At 38.5% G+C, this 26,250-nt stretch overlaps 1 protein-coding gene and 2 non-coding genes across 3 annotated transcripts in view; all 3 read left to right on the top strand.

Annotated features, from left to right (window-relative positions):
• Positions 1–6,322: 6,322 nt before the first annotated feature.
• LOC108041863 (probable serine/threonine-protein kinase yakA) overlaps positions 6,323–26,250 on the top strand; it is a 40,675-nt gene continuing 20,747 nt past the window's right edge. Inside the window, exons 1-3 of the mRNA XM_044459089.1 lie at positions 6,323–6,535; positions 6,653–7,538; positions 7,608–7,742. Of these exons, the coding sequence (XP_044315024.1) occupies positions 6,935–7,538; positions 7,608–7,742 (739 nt within the window). The 5' untranslated portion in view covers positions 6,323–6,535; positions 6,653–6,934. The remainder of the gene's footprint in view (positions 6,536–6,652; positions 7,539–7,607; positions 7,743–26,250) is intronic.
• On the top strand, positions 21,890–21,961 carry Trnag-ucc. The gene has a single exon. It is a non-coding gene; the product is annotated as a tRNA-Gly (tRNA).
• Positions 22,271–22,342, top strand: Trnag-ucc. Its single transcript has one exon. It is a non-coding gene; the product is annotated as a tRNA-Gly (tRNA).

The raw sequence follows: 26,250 nt of genomic DNA, 5'->3' as shown, positions 1-26,250 counted from the left end.
ATTTGCATTTAGTTGAAAGAGCGAGAGACAAAATTTATCAATGAATCCACCCACGTGACCCCATCTGTATATGTGTGTATCTATGTGGGTTTCGTGTCTTGGTGTGCGTTTGCGTGGGTGCCGATGGCCAAAGCTTAATTTCTAAGGGGGCCCAAAGCTTTTTCGACCAAATAGCTTTCGTTGGTGTTATTTTTAGATGCCCAGCTTTCCAGCAAAAGTTTTCAGGATTAATTTTTGTATTTTGAAAACTGTCGATTCCAGGAAAACCCTCGTAATTCTCTGCATCTCTGGTGCAAAAACATATCTGCACAAGTGCAGCTAATGACGCAAATGCGAACAGTGTCCTTCTAAAAGGCTTTGAAAGTCCGGGAAGGGCCTAAAATCTTCTTTGAGGGTTGAGATCAGCAGTGCTGACTAAGTGTGTGGGCTTTTCTACTTGGCCAAAGCCAACCACTCACACAAATATAAGTTGGCACGCTCGATTACACTCAAAAAAATGCTATGGCACACAATTTTGCGGAACAAATTTATTAAAATATATTTTGTCAAAAAAATAAATGTTTTCATTATGAAATGAAACCATTCAAATTTGTGATATATTTTTTTTTACGGTTTTCAGGTTTTTAAGGTTTTTTACACCCTAAATTTAACCGTAACATATTAAATCTGTACTGTACCCGAGCTTTTCTGCCTCTGGCCAAATAAGCCTTTCGGGAAATTCTAAGAAATCCCTCAAAGCTGGCTGCATTTTAAAACTTTCAAGTTATGGAAATCAGCAAAAGTTCAGCGAATGACGCAAATCGCCACAGAATTCAATTGCAAGTGTTATAAAAATGCAGTAAATTGGTTTTTAAACGGCTTATTAAATTGTTATATTTAAAAAAGGAAATGAAAATGCAGTCGAACTTTTTTTAATCGAACCCCAATACGGAACAAATTTCTCTACTTTTAGTCTTAAAAAGTAAACAATTTTTCTATGGTCCTTGAATTTTCAAAATTCAAGCAAATGACTTTTTAAACTTCACCAACAAGTAAACGCAAGGACTTTAAACGTGTTAACCACGGATCCAAAATTTACTTTGAGTGTAGGAAAACGACTTAAGAGTAATCCAAAGGTGTTGCAGCCTTATACTGGGCGATAGAAGCTCAACCGAGAGCGAAAAGCACTTTGAGGCGTTGCGGGGGTTGTGTGTGTGGTTTGTGGTGTTGGGTGTTTGTTGTTCGGTGTTCGGTGTTTGTTGCCCCTCCGGCAATCCTCCGCTCATGTGTGCGACAGGGACGGCTATCCTAGCCCGTTCGCATGTACAGTTGTGCCCACACACGGCAGTAACAACAACAGCAACAACAACAACAAGACGAGGCATCTCAACTGGGCGACAGATCTCTAAGTAAGGCGATGATCGGCCCACGACTGCCACTCACACACTCTGCAATTCCACAGATACAGATACAGATCCATGTACAGGGTACAGATACAGTGAAACCGAGGCAAAACAGTCAAGGCAGCGCTGCAAAGCGAAGCAAACCGTATTTTTTTATACCGCCGACAGTCGGACGACGAGTCGAATCGCAAAAAAACGCAACCGGAAGGAAATTATCGTCTAATAAGTTACAGAATCCAAAAGGGAGAGCAACGATATTAGCCCCGATTTACGCGCCCTGTGCATGAGATCGTTAAGCGAATTAAGCCGAAAGATACCCCGCATGGCCCAATATCTTGGCCAGCCCATCATCAAATTGCGTGTTTCAAATCAAAATTGCATAATCTACGAAAGCCGGGAACGAGTTTCGGTCGACGAGATCGCGATTACAGCCGGTGGATATCTTTCGCGTAATCGCAGTAGCTCGGTCGCTTCCTTTGACTTTGGCCACGTTCTATAGCCGGCTCTTATCGCTCCTTGGCCATCTGCAGTAGCAGTTGCAGTTGCAGTTGGCAGTAGCTTGCAGTAGTTGCAGTACGAGTAAGACGCGCGCGTGCGTTCGCCTTTTGGCCCGCCTCGTAATTAATTACAAACGCAGTCGCGCACCCCGCCGCCCCCACCCCCTCACCACCCGCCTCCCTGGCCGGCAAAACTGCTGAGGAAAACTCCAACGATCCTGCCTATTTACGCGCCCGAATCTTGATTCTTTGGACTAACTTTCTGAGCTTGCGTGCTGCGTTGTCGCCGGCTCTTCTCTGAATCGACGACATCTGATTGCCTTTTTATAGCTGGTAAGTAGCTAGGCTCTGCCTAGATTGCCCGCGCTTCCACCATCGACATCTAAACAAGTATATTAATGGTTGCCGCTGGGCAGGGGGTTTTCTGCGATTACAGCTGTTCGTTGGTTATGGCCTATAATGGCCTTTTATTGGGGGAAATATTAAGATTTCTCAAAATATGGCGGGAAAAACAATTCATAAAAGCAATAAAGCTATGTTTGTAATTGATCAATAAATTTCTGGTTCATTTCTATATCTTAATTATTTTATTTGTTTGCTTTTGAGTCAAGTGTTATAAAAACTAGTGCCATAATTGCTCATATTTTTGTATTTTCTTATTAAATTAATTTAATTAATTATTATTATTATTCCATGCTGTTAAACAGAGTCTTGGGTAATTTAGTTTTATATTGGTCATTATTTAATAATTTTAGTAGGCATATTCGAACTGAAAATTATATTGTTATTGGAAGAAGAGATCGGTATTATGGCATGCATTTGGAATCGACTTTATAAGCAGCTAAAACAAAATTCAAATGACATGAACTTTATTGCATTAATGACATGTCACTTCAAACCGATTAACAATTGAGTGAGATCATTTACCAAGAAAAACATTGACACTTTCCTCAAATATTTAAGAGCGGATTTTGCCAAAAACCATTTGCGAATAGACTCCATTTGGAATACTAAAAAAAAACCTGGCTTTTTCGGAGACTTCGAATCTCTGAGAAATTATTGATAGATTTGGATAAGGTCTTATTTATTAAAATAATAAACTAACCTATATGAAATATTTTATATTTATTTAGGAAAGGTATACTTATTTTGGAAGGAACCAAAACTAAAACAGATTTTAATCATTTTTAAAGAACATTATTGTATGTAATAATTTGTCGTAATTGGCACTGCCTAAATGGCGAAAACCACAAACATTTTCTTTACAACCATATGGCTTAATGGGCTTAGGTTTTTAATGTTGGAAACCATGAAATAAGAACTCCTCCCTACTGAAGCTCGACACGTGAATAAAACAAATCAATTAGCGCTGCCACATTAAAAGGTTAAAAGTCGCGCACACATGTTCCTGCAAATGCAAAAATATGTGTGGGGGTCCTGTTGCTAAAGGTCAACCAGCTATCGGCAGCCGCAAATTTCCAGGAACAAGTTAATATTGCCTGGCTAATTAAGCCCAGCTAAAGCTCCGAGCAAAACTGAGTTGTTGAAATGGAGTCGCAGCTGACATTTGAGTGAACCCGAAAACGAGACGCCAGGAGCAGCAGAGAAATAGTCGAGAAGACGAAAGCAGGACTCCTCAAATACCAAAGTTCAAGCGCAAGTTTCTCTTCTGTATTCCATTGTTAAATCGCAGGACGATTCATGAATGGGATCCGAGAGTAGTCATCACTGGAGCTTTTTCATTGATAGGCTCAATTCATTTCCCAGTCATTCAAATAATTTCCGAATACGACCAGAAACTTTTTGCCTGCCATCGGTCCACAGGCAGCAAAAAACAACAGGACTAGCAACAGGACTTCCCACATGCCACGCGTGGCACGCATTTGGGAAAAGGGCAAAGCACCAGCGTATTTATGCTTTCGATGCTCCTCTCAAGTGGAAAGTTCGAGTAGATCCTAGTTATTCTCCGCACAGTGCATCGAATATACAAGTGCCATAATTAGGTCAATGGAAAATGAGCATATTATTATTTTAGCATTTTAACAAACTTTGCCAGCTTTTTCCTAATAAAAAAATTATGTTAAGCACTTCATATGATTGAATTCTTTGACAACACTTAAAGAGCCATATAGCTAATTCTTAAAATGTAACTTTATAAAATAATAAATAAATCCCAGCGAACATTTGGTTCATTTTTTGTCTAACCATAAATTTTATAATTTTATGACATTGAATTAAGAAATAAAGGCAACACCTTTAGATGAAACCCATTTGTGTACATTTATGTGGATTATTACTCCCGGGATAAACAAGACACTCAAATAACATTTATTTTAGATTTTATAGAACAGTTTTGTAAATTATTTATAAGCTTAACTTCATTTGTTTTATACAAAATAAACATTCTTTGGAAATTATTTCCTTAGCATTGTCAATAAAAAATTGTTGACAGTTTGTCTTTGCTTACCTCAAAAACATATTTTTGGAGTAATGAAAATATTAAATCCAAATCATTTGCTTGCGAAATGTACCCACTGTATTACTATGCTGCTGCCCTTCTGCCCCTCACTTCATCCTTGTCTCCTAGATAATGTGGGCGTTTAATCGCATCTATTAGCATCCTAGTCGAGCATTTTCTTACACGCCCACACCGGAAATTACTGCTACAAGCAAATTGAAGTAGAAGTGGAGAATTAAGCGAAATAAAGGCAGGCAATCAACAGGTCCAGCTTGGATAACCTTCATGTGCCAAGGCCCCAGCCAACAAAAATAAGCCTTATGTTTTTCCACCTGCTGGTCACAGTCCCTTCGTTATTATTATTATTGTTCTTTTGTTTCACCTAGCGTAATAGAGGGGTAATGGGGAGAGACTTTCATATTTGTAGCTGCCTTTTGATTGATGCTCACAACCTCTAACCTTTAAATGTCATCGCAGGGACGAAGCTTCCACTGTGCAACTCTAATTGCCATTTTGCGATGCTGCCACCGTGGAGCAAACGGGGGCGGCTTAGCATTTAGCATGTTGTCTTTTTTGGTTTTTGAAATTCGCTGTTTTGGCCCTTCGAGTGTTTGGATTTCATGGAATCCCACAACTTTTAAGCGAAATGTCAGTAGATAGGTGATAGCTTTAAATGGTTTTCTTTTTGATAGAACACGCGAACTTTAATAAATAAAATCGCTTTGAAAGAAAAAATATATTTTAAGGTCAAGATGTAGCATTTTTAAGTAGATGCCTTAAGGCAAGAACAATTTTAAACAGTTCAAAATATATTTGTACTGAAGCTAGTAACTTTAAAAAATTGTCAAAAACTAATAATCGTTTTTTGAAAGTAAAATAATTTAATATTTATACAAATTCTCTGAATAGAAATTCTCTGAAATTATAAAAGCTAAGTCTGGAACGTTCCAAATATTCAGAAAAGAAGTCAGAAAATTGAAGTCTGAACTCCGTAGGGGCCCAAGATACAACTAGGCGTATGGATATTTACCATAAATTACTCATACGACCTGTGATGACGCCAATGGCCACGGAAAGTGAAAGCCAAAATGCGAACCGCTTATCTCTGCTGATAAGCGAATTACGTTGGCCAAATACACACATGCAATAATGCACAACAATTACGTAGATTTTGGCAAGTTCAGTGGCACATTTTCCGCTCCTCTCCGAGTGCTGGGGCATTTTCATATGCCCCCTCTCTTTCATGCTCATCGCTTCTCACACTCGCTCCCAACCGCCACCCACAATTGTTGACATTTGCTCTGCTCGGAATCGGAAATGCGGGTTTTCACTCTCGCACAGCCGCCCACACACACACTTACAAACACACACTCGGCCGGGAAAATTGGGCGAGAGAAATAGAGAAATGTGTGTGGGCCAGGATTGAGAGTATGATGCTTCAGTACAAATAAGAATCAAAGTTACTCGCAGACAGAGAAGCAACAGCGTTCGTTCGGCAAATAGATGATGGCCAAAAGCTAAACACATATTTTCAGGCATTTTCCGATGCTTCCGACGCCGCAGCGCTGCTATCGACGCCGACGCAGCCGATTTGCCGCTGTTTTCATGATTTTTTCACCGATGCCCCGAGTTTCCCATTTTCATTTTCAATTTTCACCGCTCGCGCCAGTAGCGCTTCGACGGCTCAACGGCTCGTCTCGCAACTTTTGCCAAAATAACCGAAAAATAAACGCCGAAATAGATAAATCGCGCGCGACTGGCCAACACATATTAATCAAAATCATTTACGAAATCAAAAATAATTATTAAAATTAAGCAACAACCAAGCAACAACGTGAAAAATGATCGGGAAATTTTTTGGCAAAGATTAGATGTCAGAAAATAAACACAAGTAAAATAAAACAAATAAATTGCCGGCGGCAAAATGAAAATATATTGAGTATCTTTTTGGTCAACATTTTTGAAATCTTTTTAAATGTATATTTTTGTGTGTGAAATTTTAAAAAATATATATATACATACATACATTTTAAATCTTAGTGTCTTAATGTGATTGCTAAAATCTGAGTGTTTATCTACTGTAGTATTTACTGTAAACATTTTTTATACATGTTTTTGGGTGTTCATATAATTAAAAGTCAATAAAATAAGGTGAATTATACATATACAAAGCAGTCATCAAAAATACATAAAGAAAGGTAATATTTCAAAAACATTAGTTTTTATTTTGGGAATATAATTTTATATACTTAATGATAGGCTAAGCTCTTGAACTGTTATAGAAATATTATTAATAAACATATTTTTTATTTCAGCTTTTGCGAAAACTTCAATCAAATAAAGATACAATCAAAGTGAATTAGCTAAGACTGATTTGATCTTTTTAAAGAATACAGTGAAAACCAATCAAGCTAACCGCAACCAAAACGCGAACAAAGTACAAAAAGATGTATCAGTTCTACTTAAACTAACCGAAAAGTGATCGCTTAGCAAACAAATGGAGTCTCGGTTAATTTTTTTGTGTTTCTATTTTTTGTTTTCCAAATATTTTGCTTTATTTTCGAACCGATCAACGTGCAACGCGCCTAACCACAAAAATGTTGCTGACAATGCGGCGTCAAAATGAACTGATTGTAGGTAGCCAACAGCATCCATCAGCCACTACGTCTTCGTCATCTGTAACTGGAGTGACTCCATCAGGATTACCTGGACAAAATCTTAGCTTAGTGCCTCCTGCAACAGCGAACTCCACGGCAACGGCAACGCAGGATTCTCTGAACACACCCACAACTCCATTGCTGGGTCTCAGTCGAAACCCCCTGCAATTTGCACCACCACCTGCACCACCCATCGCAGTGCAAAGTGCTCCGGCTTCGGGACCTGCCTTTGGCTATTATCAGACTTCAAGTGCTGCTGCACCACCATCATCGCATCATCGGCCGTCGACCACTGAAGATACTCCACAACAACATCCAGTGGAATTGGATGAGTACGTAGACATATTGCAAGTTCAGCAATTGCTTTTGGACTCATCGGCGGCAGCAGCAGCGGCGGCGAATAATACCCCGACAACTGAACAATCCGTTCAACAGCATCAACCACATTCGGTGGTACTTCAGCCACAACAGCAAATTCTTGCTAAGCCACGACCGCGAATTAATCTGCAAAAGGCCACGGAATATGCTGCCCAATTAGCTCAGGGTAAGGACTTAAATCCCACCCATTATTGCATCACAGATCAGCCATTACTCCAATATTTGAACCCTGCAGCCGAGTCCTCATCTCCCGGCTCGCGTCGTGTTTTGCTCGATTATCCGAGTCCCTACTTATACGGCAATCCCTATCACCACCATACGCCGCCTAGCGAGGACCTAGTTGCCCTTTGGTTCGGCAGCAATGGCACAGGTGAGTCGTCACCTCAATTGCCCCGAAAGAATTTTGCTTGCAATTAACATAAATATTGATGAGCTATGCTAAGCTGCTAGGCTTCGCAAGAAAATTTTCCTAAAAGAAAGGATAGCTTTGACCTTTAAAATATTTTACTTTGTATACCTACGCAGGTTTGGCGACCTTTCTACTCGGTATTGAGAAGGTCATCTCCAGGTCATGTGTCAGCTTAGATATATTATAAATGTTTCAATTTACCCAGTTGTCAAATAGACGATACTTAAAAAATTCTACATCTATATTTAAATGAAAATGTATGGTGGGCCAATCAATAAATCATATTTTTTTTGTGGAGTTATAGTTTTTCACTTATCTTCGTTGTAAACACAACATTATAAAAAAAATTCAAATTTATAAAAAATAATTTCGAACAACAAAAAATTTCTTTAAGGTGATTTTAAACCCCAAAGAGTATATTTGAATTATCTTATAGAACAGACATTTCAATCTTCCTTATAAAATATTTTGATTTGATTAGTATTTAAAATAAATAAAAAGGTCATTTAAAGCAGTAGTTTCCTCTTAAGTTAGTTGACTAGTCAAAAATGCAATTAAATTGTACATTCATTGTAGGAAAAAAAAACTCCTTCCATGTTTGGTGTCAATCAAGCATTTAAGCTATTGCATTTCAATTCAAATATTTTTAATGGGTAAAAATTTACCAATTTTCCCCCCAAGCCAATCAATAACTCACACCGAACGGCTCATTTTCCCAGGGTATCGTGACATTTCTGTTAGTCTGTCGCCAACATGGGAGTCAAATTGGCGATCGGGCTACCCGCTTCTGCCCTCCCCTCATTACATAACTCACGGTCTGTGCACTCCATGTTGCAAATATGTCCATGATGCAGTTACTCAAAAACTATCTCGCCGGCTATAAATTGCCAAAATTAATCTGTGAATGAGCTGACAGCCGAACTCCTTGCGCCCCTCTCTAATGGCTCAATAAATAAAATAGAAATAAAATGAGATTTTCGCGCACTTTAATGCCGTTCGCTGGCAAAATTTTTCGCTGGCGCCTTGGCGCCCGCCGTCTACTTGAGTTGTTCGGCCCGCAAGTCAGTCGCTCTTTTGAAATGCTGCCAAAAGGCTGAAATTGAAATTTCAGCTGCAAATGATGCAGTGCGTCGTCCGGCACTCGAAGACTTTGCTCCGGCTGCGCCCTTTCAACAGGTGGCACATGTGCACATGCCGCATTCGGGCTGCCATCGCACGTCTCATCGATTACTCGCCTCGGATTCGACGTGAGTGCGGTTGGATCTTTGGTTCTTGGTTGTTAGTTTTTGGTTTTCGGTTTTTGGCTTTGGTTTTTCACTCGCCGGCCTGCCAAAATGAAGTCAGCGCGCCAAGACCACCCAATGTGTGTCAATGTTGGCGCTGGGAAGCGCGCCACAGTGCGTACAAATTAAATTATATATTGTGGCTCCGATCGAGGCCTAACGGTGCTATTTCCGCTTCAAATTCAATTTAAATTTTGGCTGCGATGCAGTTAAGTGTCCACCATGAAGCGGAAGGGATTGCACTTTTGCAATCTGTGATGATTCTTAGCTCACTTTGTGGAGTATTTAGGAAATCATAATCATTTAGGTTAGGAAGAAATTTTGTATATCGTCTAATCACTTGTTAATTTACTCATATCACTAATAATGCATATTTTTAAAAGCTATCAAAATGATTTTGATTTTTATATTATATAATTTTAACTGAAATATATCTAATGGGTCGGATTTATTCTTACTTAATGAAGTTATTAAGTCAAATTCGGATTTAAAAATGTTAGAGCTTTAACTACGATTTCTTTTAGTGAAATATAGTCATTGAGATTTAGTTATTGAGATTTATTAGTTTTAAAAAATTTACAAGTATAGGTCTATATTAAAGCTTAATGAATAAGTTTTGATCTCTTAGAAAGTTACCGACTGAAACTCTGTCTTAATAATATTTAGGTCATTACGTTTACAACGTTTATCGAAACGTGTTCTGCTTCAGTGATTTGAAGGCGACCAAAGTTCTTATGCAAAGTTAGATCGCTCACAATTCCGTTCTCCTGGGATCCAATGCCATATATGGCAAATTAAAGACAAGCCCATCGCAGCTCTCTTATTTCCCAGATATAGACACGCCACACAAATTGTCTTAATTAATTAATATCATAAATATGCGACGGCGCTTAATTGCCGATGGAGAGCAGGCAGCAAAAAACAATAGCAAGAGAAGGCAAAAGAAAAACAAATCTCTCATGGCAACTAATTAGCCAGGAAATGACCCCGGCTGACCGAGGGGCATTCAGCATTTAGCATTTAGCATTCAGCCAGCTGAGTGACCCTAATCGACAGGAAGCTGACTCAATCTGGGAGCAATTTTGCAGCCCATGGCCAAATGCAGCTGCCACTTTTTCGCGATCGCGACTGCTGCTGCACTTCACTTGCAATCAATATTCATAAATCTCTTGGCAAGGGTTAACCAATTAATAACGTGACCCGTTTATTTTATTTCACTCCGCTTTTCGCCTCCTTTTGTCAAATCAACCTGGGTGATCGTTCCACGTTTTCCAATGAAATCGCAGACAGACACTCGCACACAAAGCCTTTCAGCATTTGTCAACGAGAGGCGACGTTGACACCGCCGACAACAAACACGAACGAATGAAAGCCAACAGCCAAGAAAACTGCAAGAAAATTAAGGCAACCATCCGGGCTCAATGCACACATGGCACACTGGTCTTAAACATTTTTCTATATTCCTAAGAACGAATTCTGAAATAGAACTATTGGTCTTTCCCTGCAGAATTGGTATCTGATGTGCGGAAGTGACTTTATTTGCTTTCTGACCAACAAAGCTCTTCAACTTTGCTCTTAATTGGGTCCTTTAAACTACTCTTGAATTCCCAACAATGAATTATTAATGTAATGATTTAAAGAGGAAGAGAGGCCTCCATATGAATTTTCCATCTAAGGTTGCAAGAAAATTTCGGAAGCTGATGAGGTGAAGTGTTAGTTGATTAAAAGAAATCCTTTTCCTTGAGTTTACCTTTTTTAAACCTTGTCTAAACTGGTTAACTGATGAGAAGGGGTGGCTTTTTTCGAAGGAAGAGAAATTCAATAAATGTTATTTTCCTACCATAAAGTGGGATAAAGCAAGTGAGGATCGCTGAAGCTGCAGCATTTGGCAAGTCCCATTTTTTCTTGTCAAGACTAGCACCACTGTGCTGCGGCAGCACAACCTTTGTTACCCTGTGCCGAACGGAAATCGCTGACATGGACCACACCACAGCAGTCAAGTCGGAGCGAAGCCAGCCGAGGCAAGAAAACCAAGCCAAGCACAAACACAATCTCCAGAAGCTTGGCACTCAGCGAGGCTTGCCTAATGTTTAATTAAGGTGATTGCTGTGCGGTCACCTGGCGATGTTGCTGCTGCTGCTGTTGCTGTTGCTGCTGCTGCATTTGGTGTTGCTGCTGCTGCTGCTGCTGCTGTTGCTGTTGTGGTTGCGGCGAACGACAACAACACCTCACGATCGCCAAATTGGTTTGTAAGGATAAGCCGTTCAGCATTGGGAGAGGTAAAAGTAAAAGACCTGTGTCAAATGCCTGGGCCAAAGGACATTTCAAAAAAAGAAACGGCCAGCAGCAGCAGCATTGGCCTTAATGAAGATTAATTGCAATCAGCGAGCCACTTGAGCCGCGATTAATTGCAGGAACCAGTGGACATGGAAATGGAACCGAACTTCCTCCTAGACGCAGACTTGATGATGATGATGCCTTTTGGAATGGTTCACAAGTTCACGACTGCGACGACGGCAACTTAATTGCCATTTACATGGGAGGCGAAGCCGAGATTGTGATTGCTCCCGGCCAGGCTTTGTTGGTGGCACAATGCAGTTGATGGATTGCACTCGTCCCTCCATTTCCCCTCCATTATGCAAATGGTTTGATGCCATTGGAGATTCGTCATAGCGGCTAACATAATCGACTTGAACTGGTTAAAATCAAAAGTTGCGTTAAGTTCGCCATTAGCATAATTCGTGTGGGTCGAAAAAGTGTGCCACAAATGGCTTTGTATAGGTCAACTTGATTATTATTATTTTATTTATTATGTTTTTTTTTTTTTTGCATTGTCACCTGACGGTCTGCGGTCTGGTAGTTGGCGCCAAGTCTGCGCCGCTGGCCAAATCAAATCAAATCGATTTGGAACTCTAAAATGTATATATCGAAAGCCGCACCATGTGGGCTGAGTCTTGGTTTTTGTGGTTTGCATTCGAGTTAAATTATAATTTGTGTAAACTTTTTGACAACTTTCAAGTAGGAATAAATTGCCATCACGGGTCTAAAAATAAAAGCTTAACTCAGAAGCTGAACGTGGTATTTATTAAATCTTAAATACGGCTTAAATGGAATTAAGGGAATGAGGCAGTTCTGTTGACTTTTATAACATGTCAATTGGGTATAGTGTGTCTAATGACATTCGTTGGTACTTTTCTAAGTTATTGCAATTAAAAATGCCATAAAATGCTTACTTTATGTTATACACAAACAAGTATTATCATTAACTTTTGGTTAGGATTGTGTTATGTTATGTTATTTTAAAGTTATTTCCCAAGTAAATATGTAAAATTGTGTGTTCAGAACTTTTCTACTTGCCGTTCTTAAAACAATCATATTTAAGTTTGGACATTTAAATGTACACTACAAAATGTAAGAAATGTGCAGATTTTATCATTTGCATAATTCAGATAATCTAACCCATTGTTATTTATCAGTAATATTAGTTTCCTTCATTCTCTTCTTAAAATGCCATTCATTGTGATTTTGCACCATTTAAGCACAATAAAAATTGGTAAACTCCTTTCCGAGATCATAATCTCTCACTATCGGTTAAGTGGACTTCTTGATCTCTACAGAACATAACGCCCACAGCTTGGGGGTCAACCTGTCGACGGTGTGTGGTGGAACTCGGTGGCAACCCACGCACATGAAGCCAACAAAATAAAACCCCTCAATAAACCCAAATCAAAAACCACAATCATTTAAATATAGCGAAATCAAACGAGTGATAGAAAAAAAAACTAAAAAGACTATAAGCAGAGTTCAGTTGAAATTGGTTGGATTTTCGTTGAAAAACCGCAAAACGCGTTTTTCATTTGCATAAAAAATTGTCTGTGCCAGGCAATCGAACATGCGGCAGACAGACGAAAAGACAGACGAGTGTTGGGGGACCAAGACCGAGACCAAGCCCCAGAGTTGATTTCATTCATGAGGCACAGCTCCATTCATAAGCCGAGCATTTCTAGTTTAAGGTAAGCCACACTGGACACCTACGATCCGATGGAGATCTGTATACTGCAAACAGCAAACTGCAAGACTGAAAAACTGCAACTGCAACTGCACATTATTTATAACATTTTGCCGTTTTGGGGTCACATGTTGGCGTGTGTTGCAAATTAAATTTGCAAATTATAGGCTGTCGCTGGGGGTTTCCGGTTAACGACCAAAGTCAGTCCTTCTCCGGAGCAGCCACTCTTACCGCTCATCTCGTGATGATCTTGCTGCGATGCTTCAAATGTGTTGCAGCACAAATAAACTTTGGCTGCGGAGTCCCCAAAAAAATTGTAGTATCTTGAGATCCAGCTTTTGGCTCAGCTGCACTTCATCACGCTATTTTTTTTTTTGTTGTTTTCGGCGCGGGGGTCCTCTCATGACAACCTCAATGGATATTCACACACAGCTGGGCCCAAATATGGCGCATTCGGCACAAAATGGTCTCGTCTGAGCCGCGTGTTGGCCACATTTGAACTGTCATGCCCGGGCCAGCAAGTTCCAAGTTCCAGGCCATCTGACATTTTGAAGCGAAATGTCAGTCACAGCTCAACATCCCGCCATCGCCGGCCTTCAGTCTAGAGCGCTTGAGCCGCTGATGGTGGTTTACTGGGGTTTCGGTTAGCGGTTAGCGGTTAGCGGCCATTACCGCCGTGGGTTGCCCAAGATGGCCTAGACAAAGCTCACAAGGAAAGTGTCGGCGGACGAATTCTAAATGCCCTTGAATTTGCAAGTTGGTAAAATACCAAAGAGTTTCAGTGTGGAACCTTTTACTTGTTTTTCTAAATATAACATGCAATTTCTTTTAATCAAAACATACTCCCATTCAAAACCATTTCAATATTCTAAGGGACTTCCTAAACATATCACAAAATTTAAAAATTTGATGGTACAACTCTATGATTTTATGTCCACTAATTTTGTTTAGTACTTAATACTTATCAGAACAAAAAAGTGTTTTGATCAGCCAACCTATTTGGTCTCCTTATAAATAAATCATATGCTCAAAAAGATTGATTCATTGGAACTTTTACTAAAAGGAACACTAAAATACTTTACATATCTTTCATTTCTCTTGAAAGCTTATAAAACGCAATTGGATTTTGGCATGTTTTTAATAAATTACTTTTATTACATTTCTTGATAAGTATTTTAATTGGTATGTTTAATTTATTGAAACAAAAGCCAACTTTTTAAAACTAATTTTTTAATCATTACAAAAGTCCCATGAACTAAAAGTAAGCCCCTTTATTTCCCCTTAATTATTATTTTTGATGTGTCTTTTATAAATTGTAAACAAATTCAAAATCGAGCTTTCAAAAAATCCCCTCTACTTCATTGAGATCTTGGCTGTCCGTCACATACCCTTGCCGCATATCAAGGGTACTCCACTCATAAACAGGGGCAGCCATCATCGTCATCATCGCCAGAGATCACAGATCACACAAGATTTCCAACTAAATATGGTAGCCAAATAATTTACATCAACTCTTGTGCTCTTTATTGTTCTGCCTGCTGTTGTCGCTATATCTTTTATAGTTGCTGTTGTTGTTGTTGCAGTTAGCGTGATTTGAAGTTTTATGTTATTGCTCTTCTAGTTGTTTCTTGACTTTTTAGTGGGCGTAGCGCGCGCCTTGCTGCCCACTCGGGTATTGCCTTTTTCAGTGCCGCTTTTTGTTTGGTGATTTCTGTTTCGTATTTGCTGTGGTATGTATATTTTTTCCCGACTTCGAGAAATTCGATTGGTGGTCAATGTCTGGTAGCCAAGTTTCAAGTGCGTCCTCCCCTCGCCATAAACAAAATCATCAAGGGGCCGGTGCTCACGCCACTTGACACATTTCAATGGAGGGACGCAGACAAATCAGAAAATAGCCGTTCTCCGGTCCATTTTCAGAGACCGAAACTCACAAATTACGCGCATATTTTCTAATGAGCTCAACCATGCCGCAAATCGCTATGGTTCGAAACCAAACAGCTAGCACGGAACGTTCGACAAAAAAACAAAAAAGAATATTCTGGGAAAAAAGAAAAGTCTTTTCCTGTGGTGGCACCAAGATTTATGCGTCTCCATACGACAGCAACCAACCCCTTCGGCAGCTCCTCATCCCCGGCAATTGGTGCCAACTGATGGCTTGGACGGACACATATCGTTAGCACAAAAGCCGAAAACTGTCCGCCGGCATTTTCGGTTCCATGTCAAACGTTGAGAGATGCGACAATTTGTGGCCCGGCCGAAAAGTGGACAGGAGGGCTAATTAGTGGGAGGATGGGGACAAAACAAACATATCTCAGTCGTTTATCTGTCAATGGGTTAAATGGCGACTGTAGTTCTGCGGAAAGTTGTTGAAAATATTTGATTTTTAAATTTTTATTAGTGTTGAAAAAATATCTTAATCCAATTTAAAATATCTTAATCCAATTTAAAATAAAACAGATTAATTAAAATAAAACTGATTATTTAAAATAAAAACATTAAAATAATCAAGAGAATTATACATAAAAATTGTTGCTACAACATTTTTATAGAAAATAGTCGCTAAATAGCTTTTAAGTGCACACAAAGAGTTAAAGATAATCCTAAAAAAAAGTCCCATAGCATATGCGAATGCAATCGCTGTCATTTCCGCCTATCCCCCTCCCTTTTCTACCCGGCTAGATCCAACAAAACTGTTACCAAACTTACTAACTTTGCCAACTGGCCCCCGCACATAAAAAAAACGAATATAAAATAAATAAAAATAAAAGAAGTCTCGCTACGCCAGCAGCAAGTTTTCCCCAAATGCGACACGCGTTGACTTTGGGCCACGGCAGCGACTTCGGATCTGCGGCCGTCCGTCGTTTTTGGCCGTCTGTGAGTTTCTGGTGGAAGCTGTTGCCACTTCCTCGAACCTCTCGCTCGCACACGGGCGACACTGCATTTGAACAGTGGAACAAATTTGCAGCTGATTTATGTAAATCGCCGACGAGTTTTATTTAACTTTTTCTGTGGTTCCCAATCAGCGTATTGAATGCTCCCGCTCAGCCGCCCACCACTCCCTAATCCTCTTGTGCACTACTTGCAGACTTTCTGCTTTTTTCCCTGCTTTTTTGGCTGCTTTCGGTGCCGTTACTTGGCCCAAGTCTGTTTGGTGGCGTGTGTATCTGAAAGATACAAAACTGCAATTCATTCAGCGAAAATTTTCGGTCGTTATGAATGGAGCAACCCACGCGTCGATACCAAAGTGGCTCTTGTTGTTCTTGCCGCTGCAGTTGTTGTTGTTGCAGTTACTCTTACAGTTGACAACTGCAGTTGGCTATAATGCACCTTTATATTCTAGCTATGGGATTAACACTGAAAGAGATCTAAACAAAAAGAAAGTAGACTTTTATAAGGTCTGTTAAAAAAAGTTCAAATATAAATAGAATATTTTTTTAGTAGTTTTAAATTATTATTTAAAATTTCATATTAGGAATGATATGGGAGACACATTATTAACCCATCAGACAAATATAAAAAACGAATTTAAATATATTTAAATATTAATTGGAAGTATACATGACGAAGCAATTTTATTTTATTCCAACTTAAACAGATTTGTTTAACTCTAAATATTTAGAGTCTAATTATCTTAACAAATCTGTTTAAGTTAAAATAAATAAGTAACCTTGAAGTTAAAGATATCAGTTTGTAGTTATTTCTAGTCTCTACACTAGTTCGTTTTTAATTTTCCGGCTTATTGTTTTACATTCAAATTTAGTAATTTAGTAACCTTTAATATTTAATTTTCCCAAAATCACGACGAATTAATTAAATGTATTTCCAATAAATCAAATATTTCAATATTTTCTTGGCCTCATTCAGACACTGCCGGCAATTTTAAAAATGTAATAATTCATCAAGTGGCAAAACACCCCTCCCCCCACCTACCCCGTAAAATTAAGCAACAGGAGAAAAAATCGTTCAGTGCCCCAGAGCTGTCAGACATCGTGACAAGCGGCGAAACCAAAGCCCAAGCTTAAAACGGGGGTTAGAGCGACCGTCCACGTTATGGTTTGTTTTTCCTTTTTTTTTCTCGCTCTCGCTGTTGGCCAATATTCAAATGCAATTTATGTCATCGTTGCTTGCATTTATGCATTTATGACGTCAGCCTGACCATGGGAAGTGGTTAGCAGTGGTTGTTGTTACGGCTACAAGTTGTTGTTACTGTTCTTGCAGCTGTGGCAAGTCGTAAAATTGTAATGGCCGCAAAAAAAATATGCCTGGTGGAGGAGTGGGAAATAAGCCATTCACGGATAAGATTTTGCGACCCATAATGAATAGCACAAAAGTGCAAATTAATTACGAAAAACCTTAAGCCAAGATTTTACTAGTTAAAGATACTTTTATAGACGGAAAAGATACGTTAAGATAAGCCTCGCATTTAATGGGCGTTTTCTCACATATTTAACAACTTACTCTCCCGCTTTCTTGTGAAAACCAAACGACTATAGAAATGATTCTAGGTCGTAAGAAAATCGAACAATGGTAGCCGTTGACAAACGGCTGAAATATGATAGTTCCGATCGAAACGGTTCTCCAGACGATTAGTTCGTTTCCTACCCACTGAGCTTTTGAACAAACATTTCATTGATGGAAGAGATTTCTTTCGAAATGTTTTCATTGAATGCATCTCGAATGAATGTCGAAGCATTTGACAGTTAATTTGTTTGCATTGACAAAGTTTGGGCATTTTCCGGTCCCCCGGATTTCGGATCTCGGACATGCTAATGCGGTTCCGGTGTGCCTGGCTAATGGCCAAGAGGCAGCATCTCACCATCAACATCTTAGCCATGGCCATCAATTTGCATTTGCTGCCCACACTTACGACTCGCGTGCCCTTTTGGCACCTGGGGTTTCGTTACAAAGTTTCGTCTTGGGCCTCGTTTCATTCATGATTTCATCATCGAGCGATGTGGGCGCAGTTTACTACGATGCGTTCGTTCGTTCATTCATAAAAAAACTCTTCATTAGCAACGCGTGCCCAGCCCTGAACCTATATTCCCAATATCTCTTTCACTTCTTGGCCAGTTAGTAACTTAATACTTGCTTTTATTTGGTGAGGCCTGAATCAGGGGAATGGGTTTCAATTTTCATATCATGATTTGCTTCTGGTTGCATCTTCTGTCGCTCCTTCGCCTCGACTGCTTGCCTCGCTTAATTTTAGCAACATTTAACCCAGTTTTTGGCCGGTTCGCCGCTGCTGCTTCTTCGTTCGCTTAATTTTTTGTTTGCTAATGAAGTGTCAACAACAAATTGAATGTCTAACATTTGTTGCATGTCGCCAGTGAAACACAAACAACAACGGTCACAACCATGGTTGAACATATGTCTATGTCTTTGTTTAATGCATTAAATAAATAAAATGTGCATGCAATTGCAAAAAAAACGAAAGGAGATTTAAAAAAAACGAGTCAACGGGTTTGGAAATACCCTGTTAAAAAGTATTTGTTTATTTTCGGATCTTAAAAACAACAAAGCCCTTATATTTTAGAATGCGTTTTTAACGTAAATATAAACACTTATAAATATATATTTTTTATTCTATTTGATATTTTCATAATAAACATAGATTGGTCCATTTAAATTTAAATGAGAATCAAATTCCTTGTTATTAAAAAAAAAACCCTAATAAATGCTATTGAAAAGGTTATAGTCTCTATTTACATATTAAATGCTTTTGATAATGTTTTTCAAAAAATATACATAATATAATGAATTCTTTACTACACTACATTTTTTTTTGTATGTTTTATACTTGTTAGTTACCCTAACCGTATAAAACCATTGAAATAAGTTATTAATAAATAATTGGTATTTGAAACAATTGAAAAACAAGTTAGTTTCTTTTAAATTGCCTTGATGAAATATTTGAACAAGAAGTATCCTTCTTACTTAACACATATACCCTTCATATTTGTTATAAATTATTTTCAGCTGTGAACAACATATGAGTATAATAAATGCAATAATATTGTTAATCGAATAACTTTTGATATCCTCTTTAACTGCAGTCCCAATTAGAGCAATAAATACACTATCAAGTCTTCACGAGCTTCCATCTTTCATAAGCTATTACGAACCCATTGAATAACCATTCAAATCCACCATTCGAAGAGCATTAATATATAATTTATGCCAACACGTAGCCGCCACGTAGGCACAGGCGAAACGGCAAACATGCCCTGGCCCAAGGCACAAACCCAATTCATTCATTTGGCGGCATCGTGGTTGTTGTTCGTGCTGTTGTTGCTGTTTCTGTTTGGTGTTTTTGTTACTGTTGCTGTTGCAATCATCGAACATCGCTTGCCAAGTGTGTCGACGTCGACGTTGGCAGAGCACAGCTACTGCAAAAAGCCAAACTAAAGTTAACATCGACAACAGCATCGGCGAGGTACGATCAATTTGCATACAACGGCGGCCGTTTTGTGAATGAAAATTATTTTTTCACTTTTTTTTCTGTTTTCGTTTTTGGCCAAGCAACAACAACAAATTAAAGCAACAAATGCAATAAATTGTTAAATTTTATTATTCTGCGCCGCAGATACAGGGTGCTGCTGCCCGACTTCTTCGACCTACGCACACAGTGGACACAGTGGCAACCCACACAAGGCGACAAGTACACTCATAGCAAAATTAACCCTAAATTTTAGAAATTCGCCCTAAAACTTTATTTTTTCTAAATCCAAGAAAAGATTTCTATTTTCAAGAAATTTTTTTCTCAAAACAAGAAAACTTTTCTTAAATCAAGAAAGTGTTTCTCAAATGTAGAAATTGTCGCCATAAACTGAACTCACCCTAAATCCAAGAAAAAATTTCTATATTTTAGTAAAAATTGTACTTATTTTTATAAATATTTTTCTTCAAATTAGAAATTCTGCCCTAAAAAATTATTTACCCTAAAAAATAGAAAAATTTTCTCAAATTAACCATAAAAAATACGATAACCCTAAAAATAGAAACGCTTTCTTAAATATAGAAATATTTTCTTAAATATAGAAATATTTTCTTAAATATAGAAATATTTTCTAAAAAATAGAAATTTATCCCAAAATATAGAAATATTTTCTATAACATAGGAAACATTTTCTAAAATGACCAGAAAATTGTTCTAACCCTGTCCGAGTAGCCTAGGGTTAGAACGTCTGACCAGAAATCTAAGCACCGCAAGTTCAATTTCAGCTGCCGACATCTTTCTTTTTTTCTTTTTTTTACTTGTGTTATAAACACAGATGAGAAGTAATGCTTAGAACGACTTAATGTTTTACCCTTTATGGAAAAGTAATTAAAATATTTTTTGTCATATGAAATATCATCTTAGAAAATTTATTTTAAATATTTCGACTTTCACAGTTGCGACTTAACGAGTTCTAAAAACTTTTTTAACCTAATATTCTTCGCAAACGCCCCATCATATAGTCTTTGGTTTGCCATGCGCTTTTCGCGCGCGACCGTGGCTCCATTCAATGTCTTTGAACTCACGCGCGGGAGACCTGGGTTCGAATCCCACCGACGGACCAATAAAATGAAAAGTTTTTTCGGATAAGATACTTATCGGATTTTACTTGTAAGAACTTAAATAAATCATAATTGTTCTAATTTCTCTCTCTCTTTACCACAGAATTACAGTTGAAGTCGATATTGGCAATTCATTAGTGCAATACTAATACAAAATTGGTGACTTTTCTGAATGAAAAGCGAAGTTCTTAAATCATATATGTACATATAATATACACATACATAAATCCTGAATGAAAAATTACATCATGATCAATGTAGGCACATTTTTTCTAATTTTTAGGAAAAAATTCCTTACATTTAAGAAATATTTTTCTATTTTTTAGAAAAGTTTTTCTTGTTTTTAGGGCTCTTTGCCTTAGATTTTAGAAAAGAACGCCCTTAATTTTAGGAAAATTTACCCTACAATTTAAGGTGCGATGTCTTTGAAGTCAAAAATAAGGCGAATTTCTTGTTTTTAGGGTTAATTTTGGTATGAGTGTATCTGTATCTGTAAGATACGCAAGACAAACTACGACTGTGTTGCGGCTAATTTGATTTCTGCATTGGCAAACGCTTTGCCAACAGTCAAAAGCTGCCGATTGTTGTTTCTGCGGTTTTGGACGCCAACACAAAGATACGGCCTCAGATACAGATAGATATTGCCTTTGGATCATTCGGAGATGGAGCTACAACTTGGATTTGTTCATTGATCACTTGTTGTTTTTTTCTCGTTTCTCGTTCGTCGTTCGCCGTTGATTCATTCATTTAATTTTCTATTTTCTGTTTCTGTTTCCACCATTTACTTTTCATATTAATTGCTGGCGATGCCAAGACGTAAATGTGATAATAAATTATTACAGCAAAAGACATTTACTGGGTGGGCGTCCATTACAACAGCCATAACAACCAGCGACAGACACTCAAGTCAAGTTGAAGCCGATGTTGTTGCCTTTGTGAACCGCTCAGCCGACTATTTACTTTATTCATTTTCAATGCGTTTTAATTATATTCATAAGAATTATAGTTACACAAACTGTTTCCTGTCGCCGCCAGGTGAAAGAGTACACGAAACAGAACCAATTAAAAAGGCTGGAAAAGAAATTAATCAGCATATTGGCAAGGTTAGCCACGCCATGAATGGAATACCCATAAATTAGATTAGTTGCTTTCTAGGGAAATGTTAAATTGATTAAGACAATTTTATGTATGTCAACAGATTTCAACTACTTAATGAGTACTAAAATTCTGAGCTGTGATTAGCCTCCGAAGATTATGTGGCGTCGGTGGTGTAATGGTCAGCATAGTTGCCTTCCAAGCAGTTGACCCGGGTTCGATTCCCGGCCGACGCACTTGAATTTTTTTTTTTTAATTTATTTTTTTAAAACATTTTTTAATTTTTTTTTAAACAATTTTTTTAAGTTTACTCAGGCGTTTTTTAAGATACTTCATTAATAAATTAATTGCACTCAAAAGTATTTTTTTTTAAATTAATTCACTGTAACGTAAAATTAAAAATATGTACCTTAGAAAATCAAAAGTAAATTATATGTTTAATAATTTGTTTTAATATAAGAGGCTCAAGTATCTAACATTGCACAAAATTTAAGACCAATCAAATAATTATATATGATCCCTAAAAAAATCTGTCAAAATATGTGGCGTCGGTGGTGTAATGGTCAGCATAGTTGCCTTCCAAGCAGTTGACCCGGGTTCGATTCCCGGCCGACGCACTGTCAATTTTTTTATTTTTTTCTTATAAAAGAATAACAAAAATATGTTCTCTTATCAATAAGCAAAGTCTTATCAGCCAAAGATGTTCGTAAATTTCTAAAATATTCCCATGATCATAATAGTCAAACGAATGCCTTTATTGAAAATTAACAATATACAACAATCACCAATAAATGGCCCAATTTTAGTGTCAAGTTCAATTGCCAGAACTGACCACTTGCAACCCCCAACTGATCGGCCAAAATGCACATAATTTCCTCAAGCGCTCATCAGCTCGGAACCAAATCCCATGCACTTAACGCATCAGTTGCCCTCGCCCAGAAAGCGAGAACCAAGCCAGAAAAAAGGAAAATGATGACAAGCGAAATGAGAATTTATATGGGAAGCCATAAAGAAGGCGACGCATAAATAACAAGGCGTTCCAACTGAAGCATGGAACCTGGCAATGGCAAACTGGCAACCAGCAACCGGCGACCGGAGACCGGCATCTCGAAGATCCCACAAAATCGGGAGAGGCTGTCGCACGCGCAACTAATTAAATTAAAGGCGATCGCCAGGTCTTTGGGTTCCGGATCGGTTCGGCTTTTTGGGTCCGTTATGTTGGGTGGGCGGGTGCAGTTTAGTCGCCGGGCGAAACTACTTTGTGTGTGAAATTTATGTGCAATAATTTAAAAAAACCAGCAGGCGACGTATGCCAAAAAGTTCACACACCCCCACTAGACGAAAATTGATCGCGCCTAAGCGAAGTGTGCATATTAAGTGCACCCACTTTCCAAGCCAAATTGGCAAACGCCTCCGTTCTCTGGGTAGATCGGTTACGTTTTCAGCTGCCTTCTTTTTATGGAGCAAGTTCAGTTGAGTGACCCATGTGTGTGCTTTTTTGTGTAGGACAATGTGGCACGCGACTCGGCCACAGATCGCGGATCGCAGATCACGTGGGGCTACTCCTCCTCCACCTCCACACAAAAGCGAAAATTCTGCGTGCGAACTTGGCATCGACAAGTGTAGGAAACGTGCGGATGACGTCGTAATGTCTGGTCGCAAAAATGTTTGTGGACGATTTAAGTTTGTTTTTTTTTTGTGCGGGGGTTGCTTTTGTGTATTTCTCACAATCCACCCACCTGAGGCGCCGATCTGCCAAATGTCGGTCAGTCATGAGAGCAGCAGAATGGCGATGAGTTCAAGGGCGTAGCAAACCTTTTTGGCACACGCCACAGGCTATGCGATGCGAAATTCGAACGGAGGCGTTCTTGGCACGCTTCGATCTGGAACGCCTCTTCGCCATTTTGGCCCCCACGTCTTGCAACTTGCAACTTGCACTTTTTTCCACTCTAGATGCGTATGTCATTGTCGTCTGGTGGTCGTGTGCCGACTCAAATAAATCAACATGTTGCTGCCTATCTTAGGCATCCGGTTCGCCCAGGCTCAATACATATTTCTACACAATATTTCTTATTACCTTTCGGTTTTTTATTTATTTATTATTCGCTTTTTGTTTTTAGCGCATTATGCAAACGGCGACTCAATCAAGGCATTTTATTAAGCATTTTCAGGGGTTTTAATTTGCACTGGTTGAGCCGCAGAGTCGGCTCGCATTGTTGTTGGCTTTTTTATTTTTCTTTCAGCCATGTCAGTGTGAGGCTGCAGCCACAAACATGGCAGTCAACAAATTTACGACATAATAATTTACATTTATCTGCTGCAACGAGGCAGTCACACTGCCAAAGCAACAAAAACAACTGGATCGCGGTATAAGTGCGTGTGTGTATTAATAACAAGAAAGGAAAAGTCAAATACCCTGTGGTCGAAGTGAAAATGTCCTTGCAAGGGCAAAAAAACAATTCTTAATTCATTAAACAGAAATCAATATTTGTATACAAGCTATACAAAGTATTTTATAAAAAGATTCGATATAAATGTTTATGTTCTATTCAACATCTTAATCCCAGAGATTTTTAGCATCAGAATATAGATCTTTCTTTTAATTTATATTGTTTTAAAGCATTTAAGGATTAACTAAAATAGGTTTCAGTAAAAATGTTGTGTGGTTTCATGCCTTATTCCTACATTATATTACAAAATCAGAGTTTATTTAAGCATGACAACTAAAAAAGAATACCACCCGTTTTTAGGTCTCTTCAGGTGAGGGTATCAAAAGCCAGCGCCATGTTGTTTAATAAGTTACCTTCTTGCGATATGTCGACGTCAGACGCAGACGTCGCCTCTTTATCAGTTTATTACTTGGCAAACTTTTCATTTTAATATCATTCGCATTTGCGCAATGCATTTTGTGTTTTTTTTTTCACTTTTTTTATGCCGCAGTTGAGCGACTTTTAATTTTGAACGCCTTCTTGGCAAGGCCTCTGCACAGGGATCGGGTTGGTTGAGCGACGGAGACGACGACGGCAAAGATGATAAATGCTTACCGGTTTTGTCTGTCAACCGGTACGCAAAAATATAATGAAGTAAAAACTGTCCCTGGAAAACGGCTGGTGCACTTTGAACCAAGCGCCACGTGTGGAAAACTTTTTGCAGTTCAAAGTCAAGGAGGAAACGGCACCCCATTCCCCATTTTTTCGACGAAGAAAGTTCGAAAATCGATAGAGCTAAAAATTGCCGGCATTGTTCTCCTGCAAATTCCCCAACTCTCTAAGTCTTCCGTTTTCTCTGCTTGCGTAAACTTTTTGTGGGCCCGGTGAATTTTTATGAATGAATATGGTGGTTTATAGCATACTTAGCAGGGCGCCTGCGTTGCCATTTTGTGGGTGTGCGTGTGTATCGGTGTGTTTGCGGAAGTTTGCTATGACGAAAGCAAGGCCCCACAATGTCCTTGACTGCGGAAAGTTTCACACAACAGGTGGAATTTTAAAGATGTCTGTGTCTGCGCCGGTTTTTTTCCCCCATTTTCACTTTCACACGATTCCGTTTGACGTAGTTGCGATGCGAACAAAGTTGCGCGACTCGTAAATTTTCATTAGACTATTGTACAGTTGACACGGGTGATAAAAATAGTTCCAGTAATTAAATGCCAACAAGCGGGAATAACTTTCTTGCTTGATAGTTTAATTACATGAAGGTCTTGGGCCAAAAGATTATTTTAAATATGATATATAAATTTATATAAATTATCTAAGCATGACTAAATATGTCTAATAAATATAAATATATCAAATGATACTGTTATTTTATTTGACTTATAGATTTTACTTGGTAACAAAGGTTATTTATTTCATGCTAACGAAGAAGTTTTAATACAATAACTATACCAAAGCCTTTAATATTTGATTAAATTTTGAAAATTTTTGAAGATTTATAACTGAAAGTTCCAAATTAACTTAGTTGTACTCCCAACTCAATCCAAAAACCCAAGAGCGAATTCGATATCAGAAGCTGATCGGATGGAATCGCTGCATGTTTCCATGGTGAAATGTTTTGTTAAAAATAGTCGGCTCAGAAGCCTGACGTGGCTAACGATGATTAAGCCAGCCATGAAATTATTAACTTGTTTTCGCGACTCTCGACACAAATGTTACCATAAATGGTGCGCTGAGAGGGAGAGAAGCGAAAACCGCAATTAAGCACAAATCACAAAGTTTGCCCAAAATTGGTTAAGACCAGTCAAAGGGAGCCAAACAAAACAACCGAAAGAGCCGAAAACAACAATACAAAACAACGATGCGATGATGGTTGAAAAAAAAGCAGACACTAAATTTGTGGTGCCTACTTTTGACCAAATTTGGATGAGTATTTTTTATGAATTGTATAATATGCTCATATACATTGTCTCAGCATTAAAATCACTTTGTTACTTGACCTGTTTTTCGGCTTCGACTTAAAGATTGCCAAAATAAAATTAAACTTTTAAGTGTCTGACATTTCATTAAAGAGGTTTTGGGGTTTTTTCACC

This window comes from Drosophila rhopaloa, unplaced genomic scaffold, assembly GCF_018152115.1.
Source record: "Drosophila rhopaloa isolate 14029-0021.01 unplaced genomic scaffold, ASM1815211v1 contig_178, whole genome shotgun sequence".
Taxonomy (NCBI): Eukaryota; Metazoa; Arthropoda; class Insecta; order Diptera; family Drosophilidae; genus Drosophila; species Drosophila rhopaloa.
Note: the sequence above shows the minus strand (reverse complement) of the source record. Positions and strands in the feature narration are given on the sequence as shown.